Source organism: Stylophora pistillata, chromosome 8 (genome assembly GCF_964205215.1).
Source record: "Stylophora pistillata chromosome 8, jaStyPist1.2, whole genome shotgun sequence".
Lineage (NCBI taxonomy): Eukaryota > Metazoa > Cnidaria > Anthozoa > Scleractinia > Pocilloporidae > Stylophora > Stylophora pistillata.
The window spans coordinates 30,236,519-30,258,735 of NC_142526.1; the positions used below are offsets into that span (position 1 = coordinate 30,236,519).

Consider the following 22,217-nt stretch of genomic DNA (forward strand, 5'->3'; position numbering starts at 1 on the left):
ACCATAATGAGTTCCGTCTTACTGCAGACGCAACAGGAAGTGGTTATTTTTCAAAAAAGTGGACTAAATGCGACAAGCACGCGCACAGCGCGTCATGAACTATAAGTGTGACGTTGAGCTTTCACTTCGACAATTTTGCAGAATGAAACAAACTGGGGTATGTTAAAGAAAAGTTTTCTTAAAACATGGAGAGTAAGTCTGCGGTTTCAGCGCCTTTACTTCATATTTTGTTCAAGCTGAAAAGGTAAGAGTTTCAGATGTTGTGCAAGAGTATATACAGCTTGTTGTTATTCTGTCGTATTTCTGACTCGTTCTTAGAGCTACGCGTATCTCAAATTCCGCGGATAATCTTGACCAACGGCAACTTTTCCGGATAAAGTACCCTGGCGTAGTATTTTAGTCCCAGTTTCTAGAAGGATTTATTTATGACAAAAAGTTCCTCATTGGCATGGTGCAAACGATTCTTACTGATTTTTACCGGTACACAAACACTAGCTTCTCCTGTTGCCATGGTAGTTTTCGCGTGTTCGCGCGCTAAGTGCTTATATAACGGTTAAGTTTAGTCCATCTCGCGCTTTTCGGATTTATTTCATCCATTATGAAAACACAACTGATGATCCTTGTAATCTAATTGGCTCTCAGCTGCCCAATCGCCGATGCAATCGCCTCTTTTTCCCGTCTAACGACAAAGCAACACTAAAACAAAACATCGTACTAGTGATTTCAAATCAAGCGCATGCTTTAAGACCAACTTGCACCCCAGTCAACTCAGTTCAAAATACCGTTACATGTCTATGGGAAGTTTGAAAACAGGGAAATCCCCCGTCGCTTTGAATTTTCTCGACAAATGAAAAGCGTCCTAATTCGGGCCGGGAGGGGGGGGGGGTAGGATTACCCTCCTTAGTGAGAAGAAGGGGTACCAGTTATAAATCTCAGGATTAATCTGAACGTTCATTTCGAAAAACAAAAGCGCTTTAGCCAAGAACGATTTTATTTCTTCAATCTCATTTTTTTTAATTGAATGTGTTAGGTCCATACCATTTAAGTACGGAACTCTTAAGTTTCAATCTTGAAGGATAATCAAATAATTATAAAAGCTCCAAAATGAGAATTGAAGTCGTTCAGACTGATGAAAACCAAATTGAAAAGATGAAAAAAAAAGTGAGAAAAATGGAGTAAAAAATTTGCTAACTTGCAGTGCAGGCCTCTTATTTGGGCAAGTTAACGTTAAGAAGCGCGCGACTGCCTTCAACCGGCCATGTTTAATTTGAAGTTAGAGTCGACGATAGGGGGAAAGGGGCGGAAATATTCACTCCCCCACCCCACCTCCCTCCATTTTTCACCGTCGCTTACCCCCTTAGTATAATTTTTTCCTTTCCCAAGCCTTCCGCTTCCATTGCAATCAAAGATGACGACCATAATTTTCGCTAAGAAAATACAGAGCACTTGCTTGTCAAAATTACACCTGCTCTGCGGGCTAAAAATGTGCTTGAATTATACTTTGTAGAAGCTGTTTTCAATATGTGTAGGAGAGCTGGGGACTGGAACAGGGGTAAGCTTTAAATTTAGGATAAGAGAAGAGGAGTACACTATACTACTTTCGGGATAACTAACTAAAACGAACGATATTAGAACATGATTGAAACACAGTCTTTTCATAAAAAATTGCTTATGTGGGCGACTGAGGACTCTCAAAGGGGAAAGGAAATATATATAAAGGTATTTTGAGTATACTTAGTGAGTTACTTTACATTTATTAGAGCACTGAGTACAGATCATTATAAGTAGGAAACTTTGTTCTCACCATTTTAACTAATAATTTAGGTCTATTACTTGATCTTACACAGACTCTCACAAGTTTATGTGCACTATAGCGCATTTATTCCTCTCAAGCCGACAAGGTTTCCTTTGAAACAAATTTTCCTGGAAATTGAAATTTACAACATGACAAGTACTTTCTTGGCAGGTCCGGCTTCTCGGACTTTGAGCAAGGAGACTTGTCGAGGGAAAGCTTGTCCACCGAAAAATAAGGAGTCTTAATTTTTGAAAAGTTTTCTTTATTCATCCGAACGGCGTGCTTCATATTTCTTTTGCGCCCGTTGATAAAGCGTACGTCCGCATTGAAGCGAAATGTGCATGGGGAATTTCTTTGTTTAAAACACTTAAATTACTGCGTTGAAAATAATGTAAAATAAGTACTTCATACTTTAGCGTGCGTTCATCGAGATACGGGGAGTTTGAAGAGCAAGAGAGATAATACGAAGCCAAGAAAAATACGAGCTTCTTGAGTGCTCTCCAAGGGCTTTGTGTCTCGATGGACGCGCGCTGGAGCATGAAACAAACGTGAAATCTGATGTGGAATTTTTCTGAACAGGATAAAGATGTCTTCCGATTAGGACGACTTTCGTGGTGCTATTTCCACGTGTTGGATTTTGTTTGCTCTTATCTGAGAAATAGACCTACGAGTATTTGTCCAAAAAAGTTTAAATTCTCTTTTTATAATCCTGTTCAAATACCCGTATAAATAAGGATTTATAACTCCTGTGGAGTAATAAAGTCCAGAGACAATGGACTGTAGTAATTCTGTCCCATAATTCCCTGAATGCGAAGACCACAGATTCACTACTATATATGGTGTCCAGGCGATAAACAGCACTCCGACGATGGAGGCCAATGTCAAAGCTGTCTTGATATCCGCTCTTAGGGCAGAATGCGGCTTGCGCATGCAATATTGTCCCGATATGACTGCCGCTGACACTTGCGCACTAAGTTCAGGTTCAAGTACTGCAGCCATTTCCCTTTGACGCAATGCCTTCACTTCGCGGGCGATTTGTTTCGAATGACGTAAGGCTACTCGTAATATACTGATGTAAATAAAAATGATAGAAACCAGTGGCATAAAGTAGATTGTAGTCATTTTGAAGTAAGTAAAACTGACGGATATGTGGTAATCGGATTCGCAAAGCCACTGTCCAGGGAAAGCGTCATAACGGCTCCATCCCAGAAGAGGATAACACGCCGATAGCAACGCATAAAACCAGATGACAAATATACACAAAACAGTCCGATTACGGGTCACCCAGCCTTTGTATTTCAGAGGAGTCAGTATGGCTAGATATCTGTCCATACTAACAGACAGAAGCGTCAAAACTGAGACTGCGCTTGTGGCATGTTGGAAGAACCCAATAATGTCGCAGCCAGTTTCACTCACGACGATGTAATTACTTGCAGTGGTCGCGATGCTGAAAGGTAGAAGAAATAATGCCACCAGAATGTCATTGATGGCCAAATTCACTAGGAAAATGCAGGAAGGGGAATGAAGACGCCTTACTCTGTAGATAATGTAGCAGATTGTAGTGTTCCCAATCACAGTAAACACAATCATGAACACTATTACCACAACTAAACCCACAGCCATGGTGATAATTTTTTCTAGCTTCCCTTCATCAGTCAGTGTCTTTTGATATTACTGAATCCTTCCTCTCTTTAAAAGCTTGGAGACCTGGTAACAGAAAACAGTTCTCAACTAACTATCGCTGTTAAATTGAATTGTCAATGTTCCGCATTTGAGCAGATCTGAATAAGAACGCGAACGACGGAAATAAAGAATACATAAACAGGACAAGTTGATAATTAGAATTTCTAATTGTAAAATCTCTCGGGACTGTCAAAGGAAACTTTACCAGGTTCTGTCCTGGTGTACCGGTTCACAAGGGAATTACCATTGTTCTTTCTTTGTTTAGGAGTCATCGGTTAGCTATTGTGTATTGTTTGGTCTTTTGTATTGGCTCTCGTGAACCGGTACACGAGGACAGAACCCTTTACCATCTCCTTTGAAATATGACTTATGTAGCTAGTAGTTTTTTGGCACTCGATGAAATCATAGTTACGCTTAGAATGCATCAGTTTAGCTGTTAAGCGTTCTTTACAAGCCATCGAATCTCTGTGGGTGAGATGTCGAAGTTTGGCAGAGAATTTCTTCTTCTTCTGCTTAGTAGTAGAGGGTCCCCTCTAGTAACTCTGATGAAATAAAAGTTAGTGGAGGTGGTTTATCCTACAAGCCCTTCGCTTTTAACCTACAACTACGCAGGCGATTCATACGATATCTTTATAACTTTTTGCCTCATGAAAGAACATTGCCGGCAGTGCGTGCACTGGCTTAGTTAAAACAAATTGGGTCAGTTTTGTAAAGTCAAAAGCTAAAATTATTAATTGAGCCATTCAAATGCGCATTCTTTTCGTAGTGCTAAGGAACAACAGTCGACAGAAAGAGCTGACCCTCTGGAAGAGAAATCCACGGGATTTGAAACAGACGGCTAGATGCCTCTTCAACAGCCAAAGAGAGGTAGATGATTTAAAAAGTAAATTATTTGTTGGATGGTGACCAGTTTGAGAAAAGCTCTTATTAATTATAAATGTGTGTTTCGGTGTCGCAAAGAATAACGTGTAATGAGCTTATTGTGCCAAAATAGTGAACACTTTTACATGACAAAACTCATTCTTCATGCCATATTTTAGTTGCCATCAAAGATTCCATGCAATTCTCCCACGGTTTGATTTTTTTCACAAAGGCACCTTCAAACGGAAATATATGACCAAATTTCCAAGATAATATGATTTCTCGAGAAGTTTCACACGAGCTCGAAAAAATTACGCTTATGAGGGAGAATGATGCATACGCGATGGGAGGGTTCAGTTCTGAGAATTTCCTCCTGACAATTCTGTTATGACAAAAAGCGATTTTCTTAAAATGTTAGTTTTTGTGAGCGCAGTCTTGAAATACAGTTAGTTACTTGGTGGTAGTTACAAAGCCTTTAGCCCACCTTTGGCCTGTGGTCTAAAATTCACTGGCTTTCTTCCATGGAAGGTGGACATTACGTAACAAAAGAATAGATTCTCTTCAATTTCACGTCTTAGCCTACTTTATTATCTAATGTCTCTAAACTAAACTTGCCTCACAAGATAAAACTCTAAAATTCCTCTGATTTCTCAAGCTGCTTGCTGACTGAATACCACAGCTCTCTTGTTTCAGCGATTTTTTTTTTTTAACAAAATCTTATTTCAGTTTATCTCGTCTTAAGAGAATTAAAATAGTAATTTTACTCTTCCGATCACTTGGTTGTTAGTAATGGTTTTTTTTTTCTTTTTTTTTTAATATTGTCGCAATGCTTCCCCCCTCCCCCCCCCCCCCCACGAATTCAGTATTATTCTTTATTCGTTTTGTCTATTAATCAAAGCCGCTGCAGGCACTTCCTTCATTATAACCAGCGTCCAGAATGTATTTGCTTAACATAAAAACGTGACTGTTGCTAACCTATAGACGGCATATCTCTCTGAAGTACAAATATTAGCACGCTTTTATGTGAGATTCTGGTTATTTTCACTGATGAATTTTAACAATATTTCTGATTTGGAAACGCCGATCCGGTCTGGAAAACCTCCCTACAGAAATCAATGAAATTTGACCTGCAGGGTTCAATGATCCTTAAACAGTTGATATTTACGATTTCACACGAAATGCTATTGAATACTAATTAAGTTAGTCTCTTCATCAGCACCTGTCACTTTTAACGATTGTTAGCCTCGTATGTATGCAACGACCTAAATATAGAGCAGAAATGTCGAAAAGTCAGACTTAAAGATAAGCGATTAAACAGTTGGAGATATATTTTTTCAGTCTTCGAGAAGTTTTTCTGCTGAGGAACAAAAAGGTCTACTTTTTCCTTCTACTCGCCGCCGCTAATGTAAATTGACAATAGATTAAAATGTTGCATTAACACGAAACCGTCTGAGTTCCAATTTCGACCCCTATGAGAAATGGAGTCTCCTTTGTTAAATTTTGTATTCTAATGGCTATCGCATTATTGCAAAACCATGTTTATCGCAGTGGTATGAGTGTTAAAAGGCCTATGTAGCTGAAGGTTTTTTTTGTTTTTGTGCGCTGAGCTATGAACAGAGGAACTGCAGATAGAATTGACAAAAGCACCCGCTTGCTATAATTAAAGGCTTGGCGGTTAAATCCTCTGATTGAAGGGGACAGCAAATGTTTATCACACTGACTTTTCAGTAAGTTAAAAAGAAATCCGCTGAATGAAGAGGAATATTTAACCCGTGGTTTCTTTTTCAACTTGTCTATCAAAAGTGCTTAACAAACTTTGCCTATGTGTTTGCGTTCGTGTAAAGAGTTTAAAAATTTACACATTCTTGGTGCTATTCTACCAGCGAAGGAACCATATCATTTCTTCACCATAAAAACCCCTTTTCTTTGTTTTGTTTTATGATATTTTAATAATTCCTGTTTAAGCCATTGAACTACCTCGTCAGCCTTCAAAAATGAGTCAATATTTGGAAAAACCCACAAAGTATTTTTTTAATTAATCGGCCTTTCATTATTTATGAACCATTTTTTTTTATCCTACCAGAAAAAGACTACAATATTCCAAAATGAGGCAAATCCTTCCCGAAAGTCAGCGACTAAACAGTTTGAATAGGAATTTAACTTATTATCAGTGGTAACATTAGTGTATATTTGCCTAAAAGAGCCGTTATCATGATTATTTTATAGTATGCTTGTTTAATTTCACTGAATTTTATTTAATAGTATTTGTTTAGTGCATGTAGCTAACGAGAAAAAATCGCCCTTAAGTTGTGCCAATAGCTTCCAGTTGGAATCCTTATTTCGGGAGATTGATAAAGAAAACGGAAAAGAGAAAGAGAGAAGTTAACTGGCATTTTTTTACGCATTCTTACAATACTTCGTGTTGTCAACCTCCCCAAAAATTAACTTATGGAAATAACATTTAAAAACAATTATCATTGCGCCGCAGTGGACATAAAGTTCAAGATACTATATTGAATCGTCATGATAGGTGAACGCTCGTCAAGGAGAAGAAATAAAACGCTTTTCAGAGCACAGGCCATTCCTTTCCACCTAATGAAATCATATTGGAGCGTTGTTTATTAATAGAGATATATGACACTCCAACTGAAAGTTATTTATTATATTTCGGTGCATTTTCAAGAGTGTTTTCTTAATAAATCGTTCCGGAGAGACTAGGTATTTGAACAAGAACTAAATCAACCGAATTTCGTTCACAGAAGTAGGAAGAAAAGAATAGATAGCTGAGTTCGAAATCGATCAACGGGAAAGTAAAGATTAAATATTCAAAAGTAGACATTGCAAACTTAATTATGTAAAACAAGCTTTATGGATAGCAACTGAAATTGAAACGAAGTGCTGTTTTTTTTTTCTGTTTTCTTTTTTTTTTTTTTTTTACTCTGCATGAAGTTTTGTAAATGCAACTTAGGTTCACAGTGACTTAAATTTTGTCACTTCACTTCAGACACCGATTTTCAGCCTTATGAATGACAACGACTTCTTGTGGTGTAATAAGTAAACAAAATGGTCTTTACTTTCTCCCAAAACACCAGGTGTTAGGGAACAAATACAGCTGAGATCTGATAACCTATTCTTTCTAGAATAAAAATGTATCTATCGAAGTTCGATCGGCAAAATTGCAATGGATCTGTTCTGGTCGTTTTGGCTTATTGCCAGCCAGGCTCTATTTCCCGTTCCTTTTCGATTCGGAGGTGTTTACCACTGTAATTTTTTCGCTGAATTAAATGCAAAATACAAAAACACAATGATCGTAGAATAAATTCAAATTAATTTTTTTCAGACACCACATAATTTGTAGGAAGGTGAAAAAATTGTCGCCCCGCGAAAAAGTAGATACCGATGAAAATTAATTGCCCTCATCAGTATTCGGTAGAATAAACCTGTAATTCTCGGAGGCGTTTATTCCCGAGGGAAGCTAATCTTTGGACGTAACACGAAATTAAGAAATAATAACACCAAGAGATGCTGAAAAAATTTACTGAAAAAAGGCTGAGGTACTCACCCCATCGATTTGTTTGGCGAACGAGCTGATTCTACTCAGATTGAAATATTTAAGACTCTTTCCAAAGCAAATGTATGCGCTGAACGCAATAGCAACTTTAGGCAAGACTTCTCAAGTAATTAGAAATCAACCCTAAATAATAAATTAACTGCTTCAAAGTATTCTTACCGAGTCAGGCTTCGAACTTGCAAAAGTCAGTTTTAGATCGAAAATTTCCTCCGCAATGAAAAATCCTTCGTCGAAGCTCGATTCGCTCTTGGCTTTCACCTGGTATTTCAATTAGCCAGTGCCTCCTTAACATAATGGATTGTCATTTTAAGACCCTCGGAGCTTGTGAATAACTAAATCGGACTACGTATGTCGAACATATCCGGTTAAATACAGTGCTTTCGCTCATGGGTAATCTGTAAAGTAAAATGTACTTGTACATGATTGGTTCTTTTTAAGGGAAATACCGGTTTGCAGGAAGCGAGAGGAGAAATAAATTACGTCATGTCTAATTCTTGGCAGGGAGAAGAAATAAAAACATTATGTAACGAATGCACTTGGAAAAGAACCCCTTTCTATCTTGAACTTTCTTCAGGTCAACAAAGAATATATTTATATCAGACCAGTTGCAAGGATTTTGTCATTAAAACGGGCTGAACTGATGCTTTTGTTAAAATGGTTTGTTAATGTACTGAAAGACTGGAAATTAGAATGCTAGTTAGGGCGCACGATGGTTATAAACAGGTTTTACAGATCATAATTCACTCCAACGCTCGCTATGTAAAGGATTAAGATTCTAGATTAAGACCCCACATTACTTTTTCCGTTTGGGATAAATCACGATTTACTGTGAACAAAGCTTAAGAAATTTCTAGCTTGCAATCTTCTTTGACAGGGCTTTATGACTAATGCAATGGAGATTTTTGGGAAAATAATTTGCGATTATCAAGTTATTATCGTTTCAGTACGTGCGGAGAAGTAAGACTTTAAATTCCCATTGCCGTAACCCATTAGTAAACTGCAGTGGAATACAAAAAAGGTATCTCTTTTAATCTGCTCTGAAGCTGTTAGTTAATGTGTCTCTACTGGCTAAATTTCGCAAAACAAATAGATGTTCTGTGGCCTTAGTGATAGCATCGTTGACGCATGCGCTATTCTTAATGCTGTAAATGTTGTTTTCCTTCCTATAAGTGGTGAATGAAACTCAGGGAAATGAAAAAGTATTTTTATACGAATCTTGGAATTATCCTAAAACAGGTAATGATTGAACGAAACATATCAACTTTTCGATTTTTTTTAATATTCGGTTGTATTAGATATTCATATAAACTAAAATGTCTCCAAAACTATACAGACTGATCGAATCATAATTTTAAGATCAAGATGGCAAGAATGATTACATTTTAAAATCATTAGAAATAGATTCCATTTTACTGTACGACTGTTGAGCTATGAGTCACAGATGAAATCGAAATCCCGTTGGCAAGGATGAAAATTGTCATCGAGCCACTTGCAGGTAAAGCAGTCGTGGAACAGAATCTGACTTAGCCGCGTTTCTACCGATCGTTACCTGAATTCAGAGGCAAAATGTACAAAAGCAATTATAAATGGGTGGAGAAGAGTTATCCGTGTTGCATTTCAGTTTCCTGTCGGTCTTCAGGGCCGTAGCTAGCATGAGGCAAGACGAAGCAATTGCCTCGTCTTAATTTTGGCCTTATTTAATTTTTTTCTTAAAGATTGACTTTTCTGAAGAAAAATTCCACGGAAAATCCTTAAAAGAGCATTTCTAAACCTCTAGATTTCAAAGTTTTTTGGGGGGGCATGCCCCCTGACCCCTCTAGCGGCTCGCGCCTTCGGCGCTCGAAACTTGCCTCGTCTTGTCCTGAAATCTGGCTACAACCCTGGTCTTTCGATTTCTTAATGTTCTTATGCGCCAACAATTGGCAGAGTTTAATATCTAGCTATTTTGAACTGTTGCCTGTGGTTTATTAATGAAAATTGTGTGACTAACACACGCACATACTTTGGTCGCCTTTTGCAGATACGGCAAGTTCTTATTAGGGCGTTTCTAATTGTTAATTACATGTTAGGCGATCAAATGTCCTTGGAGTATACATGCTTCTGTTGACTGAAGAGAGCTGATTTTAAAATGCGAATAAAATGTGCGATTTAATGTACCTCTTAGGGCTTTCATTTAAACTGTTCCATCCCGTAAGCAAATTCAAGAGTTTCCAGTTGACATTAAGACGCCTCGGTCTCTGTTTACTAATTCTCAAAATTATTCCCGATCGAATTCGATTGAGCGGCGTTCCTCATGCAAAGTCGTAGATGCGATATTGGTCCTTTGGTATTCATTCAAAACATTTCTGCAATGAATTTACCCGTGTTTTGTGGAAACCAATATCGCCTGTCAAGATTGGACTCTGTAGCAAAAACCTGATATTGTTTCATAAACAATATTTAAAAGAGAACAATTCGAAAACAAACGCCGCTCACTTTAAAACCTGAATCAGATTAAATTCGATCTTTTGAATTCACGTGCTGAAGTTAAATCCGCTTTCATGATTTCTCGTGTTCGTGTTCCGTCTTGAACCCACCTGTGCGTGCTTGGATTATTTTACGTCATTCTTAGTCACATTAAATATTTATTATTTGTTTTGGTATGTTGCCATCGCTCTTTTAATTTATCACGCGAAAGTGAAAACTGAAAGTGCTCTGAGTATGCGGTGTATTTATTTTTTTATGAAAATGAATGATGCCCTTTCAAAAGCTTCTCCAATACTTTTCTGTGCAGTATAATCTATAAACCTCTAACTTAGCGCTGTTGTTACGGAGAAAGTCCCACCATATAGTAGTATTTCAATTGTTTCTTTACGACGTTTTACAAACAACATTTGCGCGGTGAAAGAATTGATCCAGTAATTTAATTATTCTCTTAAAGTTTCTCCAGAGAATTGAAGAGAAATTTTCAACTTGAAAACTACACACAAGTGCGCTTTTAAACATCTTGTGAAATTGAACGCAACATACTAAAATAAAAACTTAAAAATTTAAGTCTTTTCGCAGAGCTAAAATTAACGGCTGTAATCAAGTACACACATTAAACTGTCAAGGTTACATCCCACACAATTTGAAACCAGCTCATATTTCATCAAAATCATGAAAGCCTTTTTTTTTCTTTGTAGTGACAAGCCAATTTATTGTGTAAGAAAACAATGTATAATAGAAATCATGCACAGAAATTTATCAAACTTAAAAGCTCATTGCCAGGGCCAAGTTAACCTCATATCGTAGTATGATTCTACATATATATATCACAGACTATCGAGAATTTTTGATAAACGTGAAAAAGTTTACAAAACGTGACCAACTATTGTCTTCAGGAAACCGGTACTTCCATTAAATTCCGTATGTCAAACATTTGTACTTTCAGAGTACAAGTGTTTCAGGTATCAAACGTTTTAGAGCCGATACAAAAAGAGAACGCTTTGCGGTATGTTGACAAAAATCTACTAGTAAATCATGTGTTAGTTTTAAACTTATAGCTAATGCCTGTGGAAAATTTAGGTGAGTTTTTATGTACGTTTCCGCACTAGGAACTTAGTTGCAGTGAAAAAAAAAATCAAAAACAAAACACACATACACACACACACACACACACACACACACATACACAAATTCGTAGTGTAAGCGGCTTTTTTTCCGGTAAGGTTCGTCTTAAAAGAAATATGACAAACAAAGTAGTTTTTGTCTGCCGAAATTATTTACACCACTTTACTATAATGAAAAAGACACCAATGAAACCATTAGGTTTAACTTCCTCATAAACAAATGGGTTGTCAATTTTTCATTATTTTGCTCTAAATTTGTCACGGAAATATATTTTCGGAAAAGCAATCATACCCACGTAAAGAAAGGTTTTCCCCAAAAGATATAAAATTATTGGCTCTACCTTCGCGTCTTTCGTCTTTAAATTGATATTTTTTTGTTTAGTATTTTAGTTTTCCTTGAATTGTTTTCTCCTTTAACTTTCTTGACACGTATACGTATAAAATTGAGTGGATTTTCAAAAGTATATCTATGTTCTGTTATTTGTCAGTGAAAAGTTTTCTTCAGGACGTCTTGAAATTCTTCTTTCATAATAAGAAAGCGTTGATAAAGCATGATATATCTTTCAGCTCAGCGACAACGTTTACGATGAAAACTTTTTTCCCGAGTAATCTCCTTTCTTTTTTTTTTTTTTTTTCTTATTTAGAAAGTATATAAGTGAGAGAGCTTTGATTCTCAGATATATGAATGATCATCGCAGTAGTTTTCCTTTGTATAACATACGCGACTTTTTTTGGAAGACATTTCTAAATATGCCAGGAAGCTTTCTTATTCAGGGCCTGGTTGCTCAAAAAGCGGATAACGCTATTCAACGGATAAATCGCTATCCAACGCACAAGTTTTACCAAAACGTATTGCGCTATCCACCGGACAGAAATTTAACCAGTGAATGGTGTTATCCACCCTTCGCACAACTGGGGCCAGACCTTTTGGCCCGTGAGAATAAAAAACACCGTATTTACTATCTATAAAGAAAGCACATTTCAGTATTTGGCTTCAGAAAGTTCTCTACAAAAAATATTGACACACTAGCAAAATCAGACGTACGTTATAACGTACAATTAAAACGAGCTGACAAACTTTTAGAGCTGATATGTATGTCTTGAAGCAACTGATCTCACTTACGAATTGATGTTTCAAATTTCGGCTGCCAGATCGCTTGGGTGACTTCAGTATCTCGTGAACGAAGTGATTGAGATTTCTTTCAGCCGACAACCTTATTTGAATGATGTTTGCCTCGTTCTTTGGGTTTTGACGTCAAACCTTCAAATATCTGTTATTAACACGAAAACCCTGTCATTGTTAATAATAGAACATGTTTTTCTTTTTCAATCTCGAGGTGACACTGTGATCTTTAGGAGAATGGTGAATGCTCCCAATTAGAGCCACAATAATGCTTTTTAATGAGAACCTGCCCGATTTTAATTCAGCAAATTAATACTGCACTTCTTAGGAAGTCACGAAAAGTTGTTGCAAGGCTGCAGTTTTCGATAAAATTGAAGCGAGAAAATATTGCGGGAGATAATGTTGAATGAAAACGGTATGGAACACATAGAAGACGACAAAAAATACACCCCTTTTCATGGGTGTTTTTGGTTGAGTTTTCTTCCACACAAAAAAATCATATAACGAAGGGAATTTTTATCATAGGAAAGCCTAACTATTCAAGAGAAAATGGCATCAAAAATAGCTAAAAGGGGGTTACCATTAAAGATGTGTCAATGTGGTTCAACAGCATTTCCCTGTGAAAACAAATAGAATCCTTAGCCCTTTGTATTACTGCTGTAATTACGCAGGCCTTGTGCTTCATTAATGTACAACCTGTCGAACTTGAATCGAATGCAAATAATAACTTAAAACTCTCATTTCTATTTTACTTGCCTTTAGTTAAACATATCTACAAACAAGACTTTCTGATTCCGGTCGACAGGGTAAAATTCATCAGAAAGCATGGTTTTCCCAAAACTAAAGCGTTTACAACACCTACACATTAGTCATTATAATTTGACATGCGATTAATGCAAAGAGAAAAAAGGAATATATGTTGACAGCTTTGCTTCGTGCTGAGAAAAAAAAAAAAAAGATAGACATAAACGAAGCCGCGTTAGATACCGCGGAAGGTGTTTTCCATGATCAAAGATTCGGAGTGACGTAATACCAAAATAAAACTGAACAAAGAACTTATTCAAATCATCTTTGGGGGCCTGTTTTACGCCCACGTCAAAAATAGATTTGACTTTATCAGCCTAACGTGAATCCAATTCTCGGTTGAAATTGGATTTTTGAGTTGACCCCTTTTATTTGCGTGCCCGACGTAGTTATTGCCAACAGATTGCCACCAGATTGCCACCAGACCAAACATCGATGACGAAATCAGAGTGGGGGCTATTATAAATTCTTGTTTGCGTTGCGGAAAACCATTTAACAGAAAGTTACCTTTTTGCTTCTGATCTGAAAATCCTTCATTATCTTCTCGAGTTATTGTCAAAATACCGTCTGAAAGAACTTTCAATAGGTTGTAAAAACGTGATACTCACAATTTTCTCAGTTCATTATCTGCGATAAGCTAATGATTTGTTCGTTTGTTACTTTCAGAGGGAATTTCAAGTTCAACATCAAAACGTTTAAAGTCTTTTTTAGACATTGCCCAGAGTTCCGCGTTTTTTCGCGGGAGAGGGGCAAGTGGGAGGGGGAGAGGAGTGAGTGGGAATAAAGGGAGAGGGGGAGTGGGAATGGAAGGGAAATGGGAAAGAGGGGTGGGTGGGAGTGAGAGTGGAGGGGAGAGGAGCAAGTGGGTTTGAGGGGGAGAGGAGTAGGTGGGAGTGGAGGGGGACAGAGGAAATTGGGAGTGGAGAGGAGAGGGCTAAGTAGGGGGGCAAGTACGAAGATTTGGCTGCTTGATCTTGAATGATTTTTTTCGACGTCGAGAGCCATTATCTTTAGAACTAAGACTTGAGTAAGACTGACGCAATGCAGAACCATTCAAAGCTTTCTGTGTACATTGAAAGAAAAGTTGATAGAGTTTTTCGATGTGTAAGCACTCCAGTGGCAAACTATTGTATAAAAACAAAGCGGATAACTTAATAAGTAACGACTAAGGTAAGCCATTTAGAAATAACTTTGTTGAATGAAATGCTTTAAAAACATCTATTACGTAGTACACGGACTGTACATTCAATTTTCTAGCTGCTTCGATGGCAGTTTGGTCTCATTCGAAAATTTTAATCGTTTCACGTGTAAATCATCTTTTGTCGGAAATTCATAAAAAAAAGTTTCCTTCAACCACATTAATTTTACACATGTAGTCTGTATATTCCTCTTCATTCAGCAACAGGAAGACTGCATATACGTGAATTAATCCTTGTGTATATTTTAGTAGCTACCAATCGAGAAAAACTTAATTTACTCCCTTGAATTATGTCGTTAGAATTATGTCGGTCGATGAGAAGTCACGACCGCTAAAGGACATTTTCTTGAATTCTTTGACTTTCTGGACGGCTCTTCCAGACGCCAAAACCTCAGATTTAGACTGAAACTTTGAAATTTTAGATTGTGTTTATGTCAGGCTCCCCTTTTTTAAACAAAATGAAGCATTCGTGAAATTTATACTAACTCGGCTGTTTTTTGTCATAATAATAACAGCATAAGCGTTGATAATTCCTAGTTTTTCTGAAGCAAACTTAGACAAATCAACGTAATGAGCAAAGAAAATTAAAGATTGGGAGACTTCCTTTATTCCTTTTAAAACACACGGCTTATGTAGGGAAGGTACAATAAATTTAATCGGAATAGTGATATGCATGCCCTTCAACAATATCCAGCTGGGTGTTCGTCAAGTATCCTTGTTTCTCGTTTTTTGAAACACTTAAATCTTCATGGCTTATTCAGTGAACCCGTAATTAAAAGAACAGCCAAAGAAATTGAGATATATTTTCGTCTTGTCCCGAGCGTAGGTCAAAGAAAAATTTCTGAGTTCCCTTGAGGAATCGAACCTCAGACCTGAAGTTCTTTCGAATTTCAGTTTAAAACTCCCTCTGTCATTTTTAGACTAACTCACGTTAAAAAATAGGCAACTCACCTGAAAATGCCTGAACCGAACTTTAATATCAATTTCCCAATCTTCGTGCGCTGGCAGAACTGTTGTTTTCAAAGCAGGAAATTTCTCGAAATATTTCCTCTACAAACCAGTTGGGTATTTTTCCCCTGTCCTTTCCATTTGCGTTCGATCTGATTCTAAGGTTGAACGATTTCAATCAATAAAATCACCCTGTCGAAGATCTCTCCGCTATTGAAAGCGAAAAAACAATAACAATAAAATTTTTAAATTGACAGTTTTAGTATTTTATTTTGTCATTTCTATTATTCATGACGGACGATTTGTAAATCGCAACCTTAATTGGAAATTGCCGCCTTGTTCCTCCGCCGAAGTTGTTTGTTGTTTTCGACCTACACTACACACTACACATCGGGTCACGAAATATTCCAAGAACGATGGAAGTATTGTAACAACAAGACTTAACTGCTCACACTAATGGTTTTATTTTAAAGGATTTGACAGAAAAAGGGAAAATGTGGTTTAAGTCCAAAAGCTTTGTTTAACAAATTCAAAGCCCTGAAGCAACATTAACAATTTGCATTCTCAAGAGTTAAATCTATTTGCAAATGAAAAACAACAGTTGCCGACATTCTCAGGATATATTGTTATGAAATCTAATCGGTTCGTGGTTTTTAGAGAGATTTAACAGGTGGGATTAATGTGTTTTTCGGGTTGCAATGTGGGGTTAATTTTTTCGAAGTATTCCCAGTAAAGCACCCTCTCGGGTGCTCTGTTGTCGTGACTTCTTGGAAATGAACAAGGCTCTTCAAATTGTGTAAGCAACATTATGCGACCCTTAAGCTTGGTTTTCTCTAACGAAGCAAGCACAAACGCAAAAACAACAGCTGTTGAAAAACAACAACACCATGAAACAACACCATGAAAACGGCCTCGATGCAAGCACAAACACAAGCGCAAGCACAAGCTCAAGGATCAAAATTTTTCCCTTATCCCGTGCTGGTGCTTGTGCTTGTGCCTTTCGACGTTCGTTTGCATTTGGCATATAAACCTAACGCTTGTGCTTGCGCTTTTCGACGTTCGTTTGCATTTGGCATATAAACCTAACGCTTGTGCTTGTGCTTTTCGACGTTCATTTGCATTTGGCATATAAACCTAATGCTTGTGCTTGTGCTTTTCGACGTTCATTTGCATTTGGCATATAAACCTAACGCTTGTGCTTGTGCTTTTCGACTTTCGTTTGCATTTGGCATATAAACCTAACGCTTGTGCTTGCGTCGCTAATGAAACCAGGCTTTATTTCATCAGATATAAGACAAAAATCAGCCCGAATATCGAAGGAAGGCCCCAAGAGAACGCCACTAATACGAAAAAAAGTAACAGTTTGAGCGGATCCAACAAAATGATCTCACTCATCTGTGTTGTTCCCAAAGTAATTTTAAGCTTGAGTTGTAAAGCTTTCTCCACGATAGCGGCTACAACTTTCAATCACTTAAAACGATTTAAAAAATTTTGAAGCAGTTACGATAAATCTTCACAGGAAAGATAAACACGTCCCAAAATAATTCCAAGTTGTTGTTTACAGTAGAGAAAATGCAATTTAAAATTGGTAAAAAAAGAATAGACATTTGTGTATAATTAGAGTATCTGTTATGGCTGTGTCAATGCATACACAGTTGTCTGTGAATATGTTTAATTTTCGGATCATAATTTCCTCCAATAGATTGCGCTGCGGTGGCTGGAAATGTTTTGTTGTAACCATGTCAACTACGATTTTTGCTGATATGAGGAATGCGTTTTCTAACGATGAGTCTCGTGGATCTGTTTGAAGTTTTTCTCGCGATTTTCAAGAGCACTGCAAAATTTTAACCACTATTTCATGCAGAGCATCGGGGTTGAAAAAAAAATACTTCAAAAAATCTCCTCTACAGGTTGTGGCTTTTAAATTCCAAATATCATAGGAAAATTAATTACTTGACAAGGGAATTCCCCATTTTAATGCGGAATTCCTTTGTCGCGTTAAATTGCACGCGAAAACCGATGTCGCACGAATCGCTTCGCGACACACAGTTGTCCGCGACTATGTTTAATTTTCGGATCATAATTTCCTCCAATAGATTGAGCTGCAGTGGCTGGAAATGTTTTGTTGTAACCATGTCAACTACCATCTTCATGTCAACTACGATGTCAACTACGATGTCAACTATCATGTCAACTACGATGTCAACTATCATGTCAACTATCATGTCAACTACGATGTCAACTACGATGTCAACTATCATGTCAACTACGATCTCGCTTCGCGATTCGTGCGATATCGGTTTTCAAGTGCAATTTAACGCGGAATTCACGATTCAAGTAGTGGATTTTCCTTGAATCGCACAACTGAATAAAAATACGAGAAAAAAAGAAAACAGCGTTACTTATAGTTGCTGTGCATACGTAAATGCGAAACAATTTCACTTAGCCTCGTTTTCAACTCGCAATTCCACGCTAAATACCTAATAATAATAACGAATTTTTTTATACAGGATTGAAAACCCATCAGTGTGTAACACTGTTGTCCTTGGGGTCCTGTCAAAATAATAAATAAATAAATAAAATAAAACTTAACAAGATATAATCATTGATCTTAAGGTCTAGAAAAAGCATACAATAAAATAAAATGCTCTGAAAAAGGATACCTATAACCACGTTTAGATCGAATTTTTAACTAAAATAATCTCGCAATTTGTTCTTAAATTTCAGTCTCGAATCTAACGACCTTAGTTCAGCAGGCAGGTTGTTGAAAGTCTTTGCTCCTTGGTAATAGAAGCTCTTTTTACCAAATTCTAAACGTACTTTGGGTAATTTTACTGATATACCGTTATTCCTAGTGGCCTTAGAATGAACCAGTCTTTCGAAGTAGTTCTTAAAGGGTGTGCAAACATTATTCAGGAGACAGTCGAAAACAAACAAACAGCTTTTACGCTTGATCAAATTGTTCACGGATGGGGGATTAAAAGAACTATTGCCAATAACTTTAAAGCCTCGTCGTTCGACCTCGCTTCGTTTACCAATCAGAATGCGAGATTTTATTCAATGATGTGATTCTAAGCTAAGACTCAGTGGAAATGTTCAATGTTGGTAGTAAACCGCTCTTTAACATATTAGCAATATTTCCCTTCATTGTGAAAAAATATCGTAGATGGCTAAGTTGAGAAAAGTAACAAATTTAGTTCCACAGTTTATAATCTCTTGCCACAACTTGGTACGTGTAACTGCAATTTATATCAACACTTTAGGTTGATATAAGCACTGTATGTTGCGTTATGACAATACCTCTGGCCTTGTTCTGTAAATGTTTTCGTGAAGCCAAGAAAAATCGTTTTTTTTTAAGTTACTTGGCAGAAAACCATGGCTCAGGATATTTCCAGTTCTAGCGTGACAGCAATTTGAATTTTTCCTAGCGACGCACTGTATAATAACATATTCACAGCATTTAAAAAAAAAAAAAAAAAAAAAAATAGGAACGCGATATACAAATTCTTAAAAAGTGTCACACGTACAGACCAGAGGTTAGATTAGGCGCGTATAAAACGAAACAAATTTGTTTAACTCGGGAAACATATACGGGACTTATCCAGAGAGGGGACAATGTATTGCATACCTTATTTTTACTACATTCTGTATTTTCGATTTTTTCATGTTTTAACCTCACCTGCAAACACATTATGAAGTTTCATAACAAAAAAATTCGTCATTTCTAACAACCGTCTGTTCAGTTTGAACAAGCGTTCAGTTTGTTTTCATCGAACAGCTTTCAAAATACAAATAACAATTCAAATCCTCAGTTTGAACTGAAACATTTTCAGTCTGTTTTTTCATAATCGATACGATGAAGTAAAATTTTAGATTGTGGATTACATAGGCTCATATTTTATTTGCCTCTTTTCGTAAAACATTAAAGGTGTTTTCAGCACTTGTCATGCAACAATTAAGTGTGTTTCTGACAACTATGTACAGTTGTGACGAGAAATTTCTGGTTTGTCTTTGATTTATTCAGACAACTATGCTCAGTTTTGAAGAACAGGGCAATTTTAACTGAATGTCATTGTCAGGCGTTAAAATTTTTGGAGGCCGTCTTCGTTTCTGAGCAAACCATTTGACAACGGAAATTCTCACAAAAAGAAAAAACAACAACAAAACCGAGAAACATTCAGTGATAAAGTGGGTTTGTACTTACGTTTCACATGGGCCCTGTCGTCCTTTTCGACCTGACTAAAACCAGATTATAAGTCGTTTTGGTCGTGAATGTCAGCAAGATGTAACGATATTTTGAAGAAGTATCTCGCGTGAGTCACCTTAGTGGAAACTTTGAGATTTCTTGCCAATTTACACGTGTCGCAGTGGCTGTACTTCGCGACAAAACATACACTGAGTTTCGTGCCAGCTGCCTTCTGATTAGCCTTGATGCCTGACTGAAAGTAACTCTAGAATAAATAGAGAAATTAAAATATTTTGGGATTAATTATCAACGCAAAAAGCTTTTTTGTGGAAGTATCATTTTGCATAACAAAACCGTAACATCGAGGAAGTTCACACCTCCTGCCAGCAAACAACTTTTATCATAATAAAGATTGAAACAATAGGCTTGCCTAAATTGTAGCCATCTTATTTGCCCAGTTGTTACAACAAAAGCGATAAGTTTAGGCCTGAATGTTCTGAGTTGAACGGTTTTTACAGTATGGAGATTTAAATTAGTTTCTAACAGACCACTTCAAAAAGAATATAAAATAAATTTTGTACGCGCTCGATCGTACTTCGGTTCGAGGTAAGCTTTTAAAACGTCAAAAATGTCTGAGTTTTGTTTCGCTTTTTTTTGGTTTATATTTCATTCTAAACATATCGCATGGAGCATTGAAAAGTCTCTGCCCAAAATCCTGAAGAAAAAAGCAATGGAAAGCTCAACTTTATCATATACATTTAGATGGTTTATAAGCGAAGAAGAGAACAATTTATCCCAAGTCATGGAACAGATAAAGTCGGGAAAGATATTACTAGGTAAATCTTCAGGAAGTGTTTGTAGTATTTACGAGTGGAATACCAAAAATCAATCGTTGATTACTGTTGTGACTCTCTTTGAGGCAATCAAAACCGAAGAAGCGATATCTTCATAATCTTTTTCGCCGAGATCTTCGTGACGTAATCGGAATGTTCCCCGGAGCATATTATCTCATTGACGTCATGAATTCATATTACTCACAATGCACGCCATGCTAATGTTTAGTAGTTCCACGCACGGCTTCCTGTGACATTTTGACGGGAACATGGCGTCTTTGGCATTTCATTTGCATCAGTACGTCGATCTTTACATCGATCTAACCGGAGAACTTGTTAAACCTCTCCCTCCTTTCATAATAATTATCTTAAAAAAAAGAAATGGAAATAAGATCAGAACAGGACAACTCAGTGAAAAAAAAAAAAAAAAAAAAAAAAAAAAAAAAAAAAAAAAAAGAAGAAATGCAAGATATGTCGTCTAATCTAGGAAAAATAGGTAGCAAAGTTTGGTTTCGCGCAAGAATATTGAGAAAATTCACTCGTGTGTACTTTCACGGGTATTTCACGGGTCACGAATTTAAAAGGAAAAACTTCAAATCTTAACTTACCATGCCTTTCTGTAAAATTCACACGCCATGTAGCAGTTTTAAGCTTAACTCACGCGTCATCTTTAAAACCTTGGCCAGCTCCGGAAACCTCACGTTCTTAATTTTTGACTTAGTAAGTTGACATGCCATAAACAGATCAAGAACTGGAAACCTTCAACATTTCCTTTCTTCGTCAGCTTTCCATTTGTTTGATTTCTGCTCCCTTCATGCCACTGTAAATGTATCTGCTGAACCTTCGATGTACAAATTGTTGGTCGTCGTCGCACCACAACTGAAATCACGAAAGTTTGTTCATTTTCCGTCTGATTGATAAATATAATTACACAAACGTGACTACGGTGAAAACAACCACATTTTTATAACAATAGTAGGCAATTTATAGTTCACTTTCTATCTGATGTGTTCAAAAGCATGGTATTTGATCATGAATCAGGTCGTGAAATGAAGAACGAAATATATTTTAAAATAAAATGAGAGTGAAATGCGGAATGCCATGATCAATTTTTCGCAGATTCGTGCAGATTTTAAGCACCAAAAAGATCAAAAGAAATTGAGATTTATTTTCATCACCTGCTTGCCGCACTGAAATTGCGTGGAGAAGTTACATTTCCGTCACATCCGAAAATCAACCGGTTAGTATGACGTCAAACACAGCTGGGCGTCAAGACATTTATCATTACATTAATTTAATTATTTATTAAGAGTTTCAGAGCACTAAATCTATCATACCATGTTGCTTCGACAAAAATGACTGCAAACTTATTCAAAAAGGTAACATCGCCTTTTCCTGGCGCCAAGTTCGTACACGGGCGCAAAAGCAACGCAGAGGGTAGTAGTAGTAGTAGTAGAAACTTTATTAAAGTGTCAAAAACCGTCTAGCCAGGGAACAAAATCCCTTACTAATTTGGGGACACCAATTAGGGGAGAATATACAGGTCTTGTCCCGCAGTTCAACTACAACAATGCAGAGAAAAAAAGTCTTTTTCTCTGCACTGTCCTCTTCTTTTTTCGCCCCAC

At 37.0% G+C, this 22,217-nt stretch overlaps 1 protein-coding gene and 1 long non-coding RNA gene across 6 annotated transcripts; one reads left to right on the plus strand and one right to left on the minus strand.

Annotated features, from left to right (window-relative positions):
* Positions 1–1,733: 1,733 nt before the first annotated feature.
* Positions 1,734–22,137, minus strand: LOC111322525 (G protein-coupled receptor 161B). 5 transcript variants are annotated; one of them, XM_088731059.1, is made up of 7 exons: positions 21,201–22,137; positions 20,798–20,959; positions 19,778–20,024; positions 15,577–15,783; positions 13,204–13,240; positions 12,579–12,771; positions 1,734–3,502 (listed from the first exon to the last, which is right to left on the minus strand). In XM_088731059.1, exon 7 carries the CDS (start codon positions 3,416–3,418, stop codon positions 2,393–2,395), a length of 1,026 nt encoding a protein of 341 aa, XP_088587185.1. In that variant the 5' UTR covers positions 3,419–3,502; positions 12,579–12,771; positions 13,204–13,240; positions 15,577–15,783; positions 19,778–20,024; positions 20,798–20,959; positions 21,201–22,137; the 3' UTR covers positions 1,734–2,392. The 5 variants fall into 5 exon arrangements, with proteins under 5 accessions (XP_088587185.1, XP_088587186.1, XP_022781368.1 ...); XM_088731060.1 differs by lacking the exons at positions 12,579–12,771; positions 13,204–13,240; XM_022925633.2 differs by lacking the exons at positions 12,579–12,771; positions 13,204–13,240; positions 15,577–15,783.
* Positions 16,162–18,572, plus strand: LOC148725815 (uncharacterized). The gene is made up of 2 exons (XR_015990922.1): positions 16,162–16,243; positions 17,670–18,572. It is a non-coding gene; the product is annotated as an uncharacterized LOC148725815 (long non-coding RNA).
* Positions 22,138–22,217: the final 80 nt, after the last annotated feature.

Bases quoted from the DNA above. Each gene is read 5' to 3' on its own strand.
- LOC111322525 (XM_022925633.2), bottom strand. From the start codon at position 3,418: ATGGCTGTGGGTTTAGTTGTGGTAATAGTGTTCATGATTGTGTTTACT.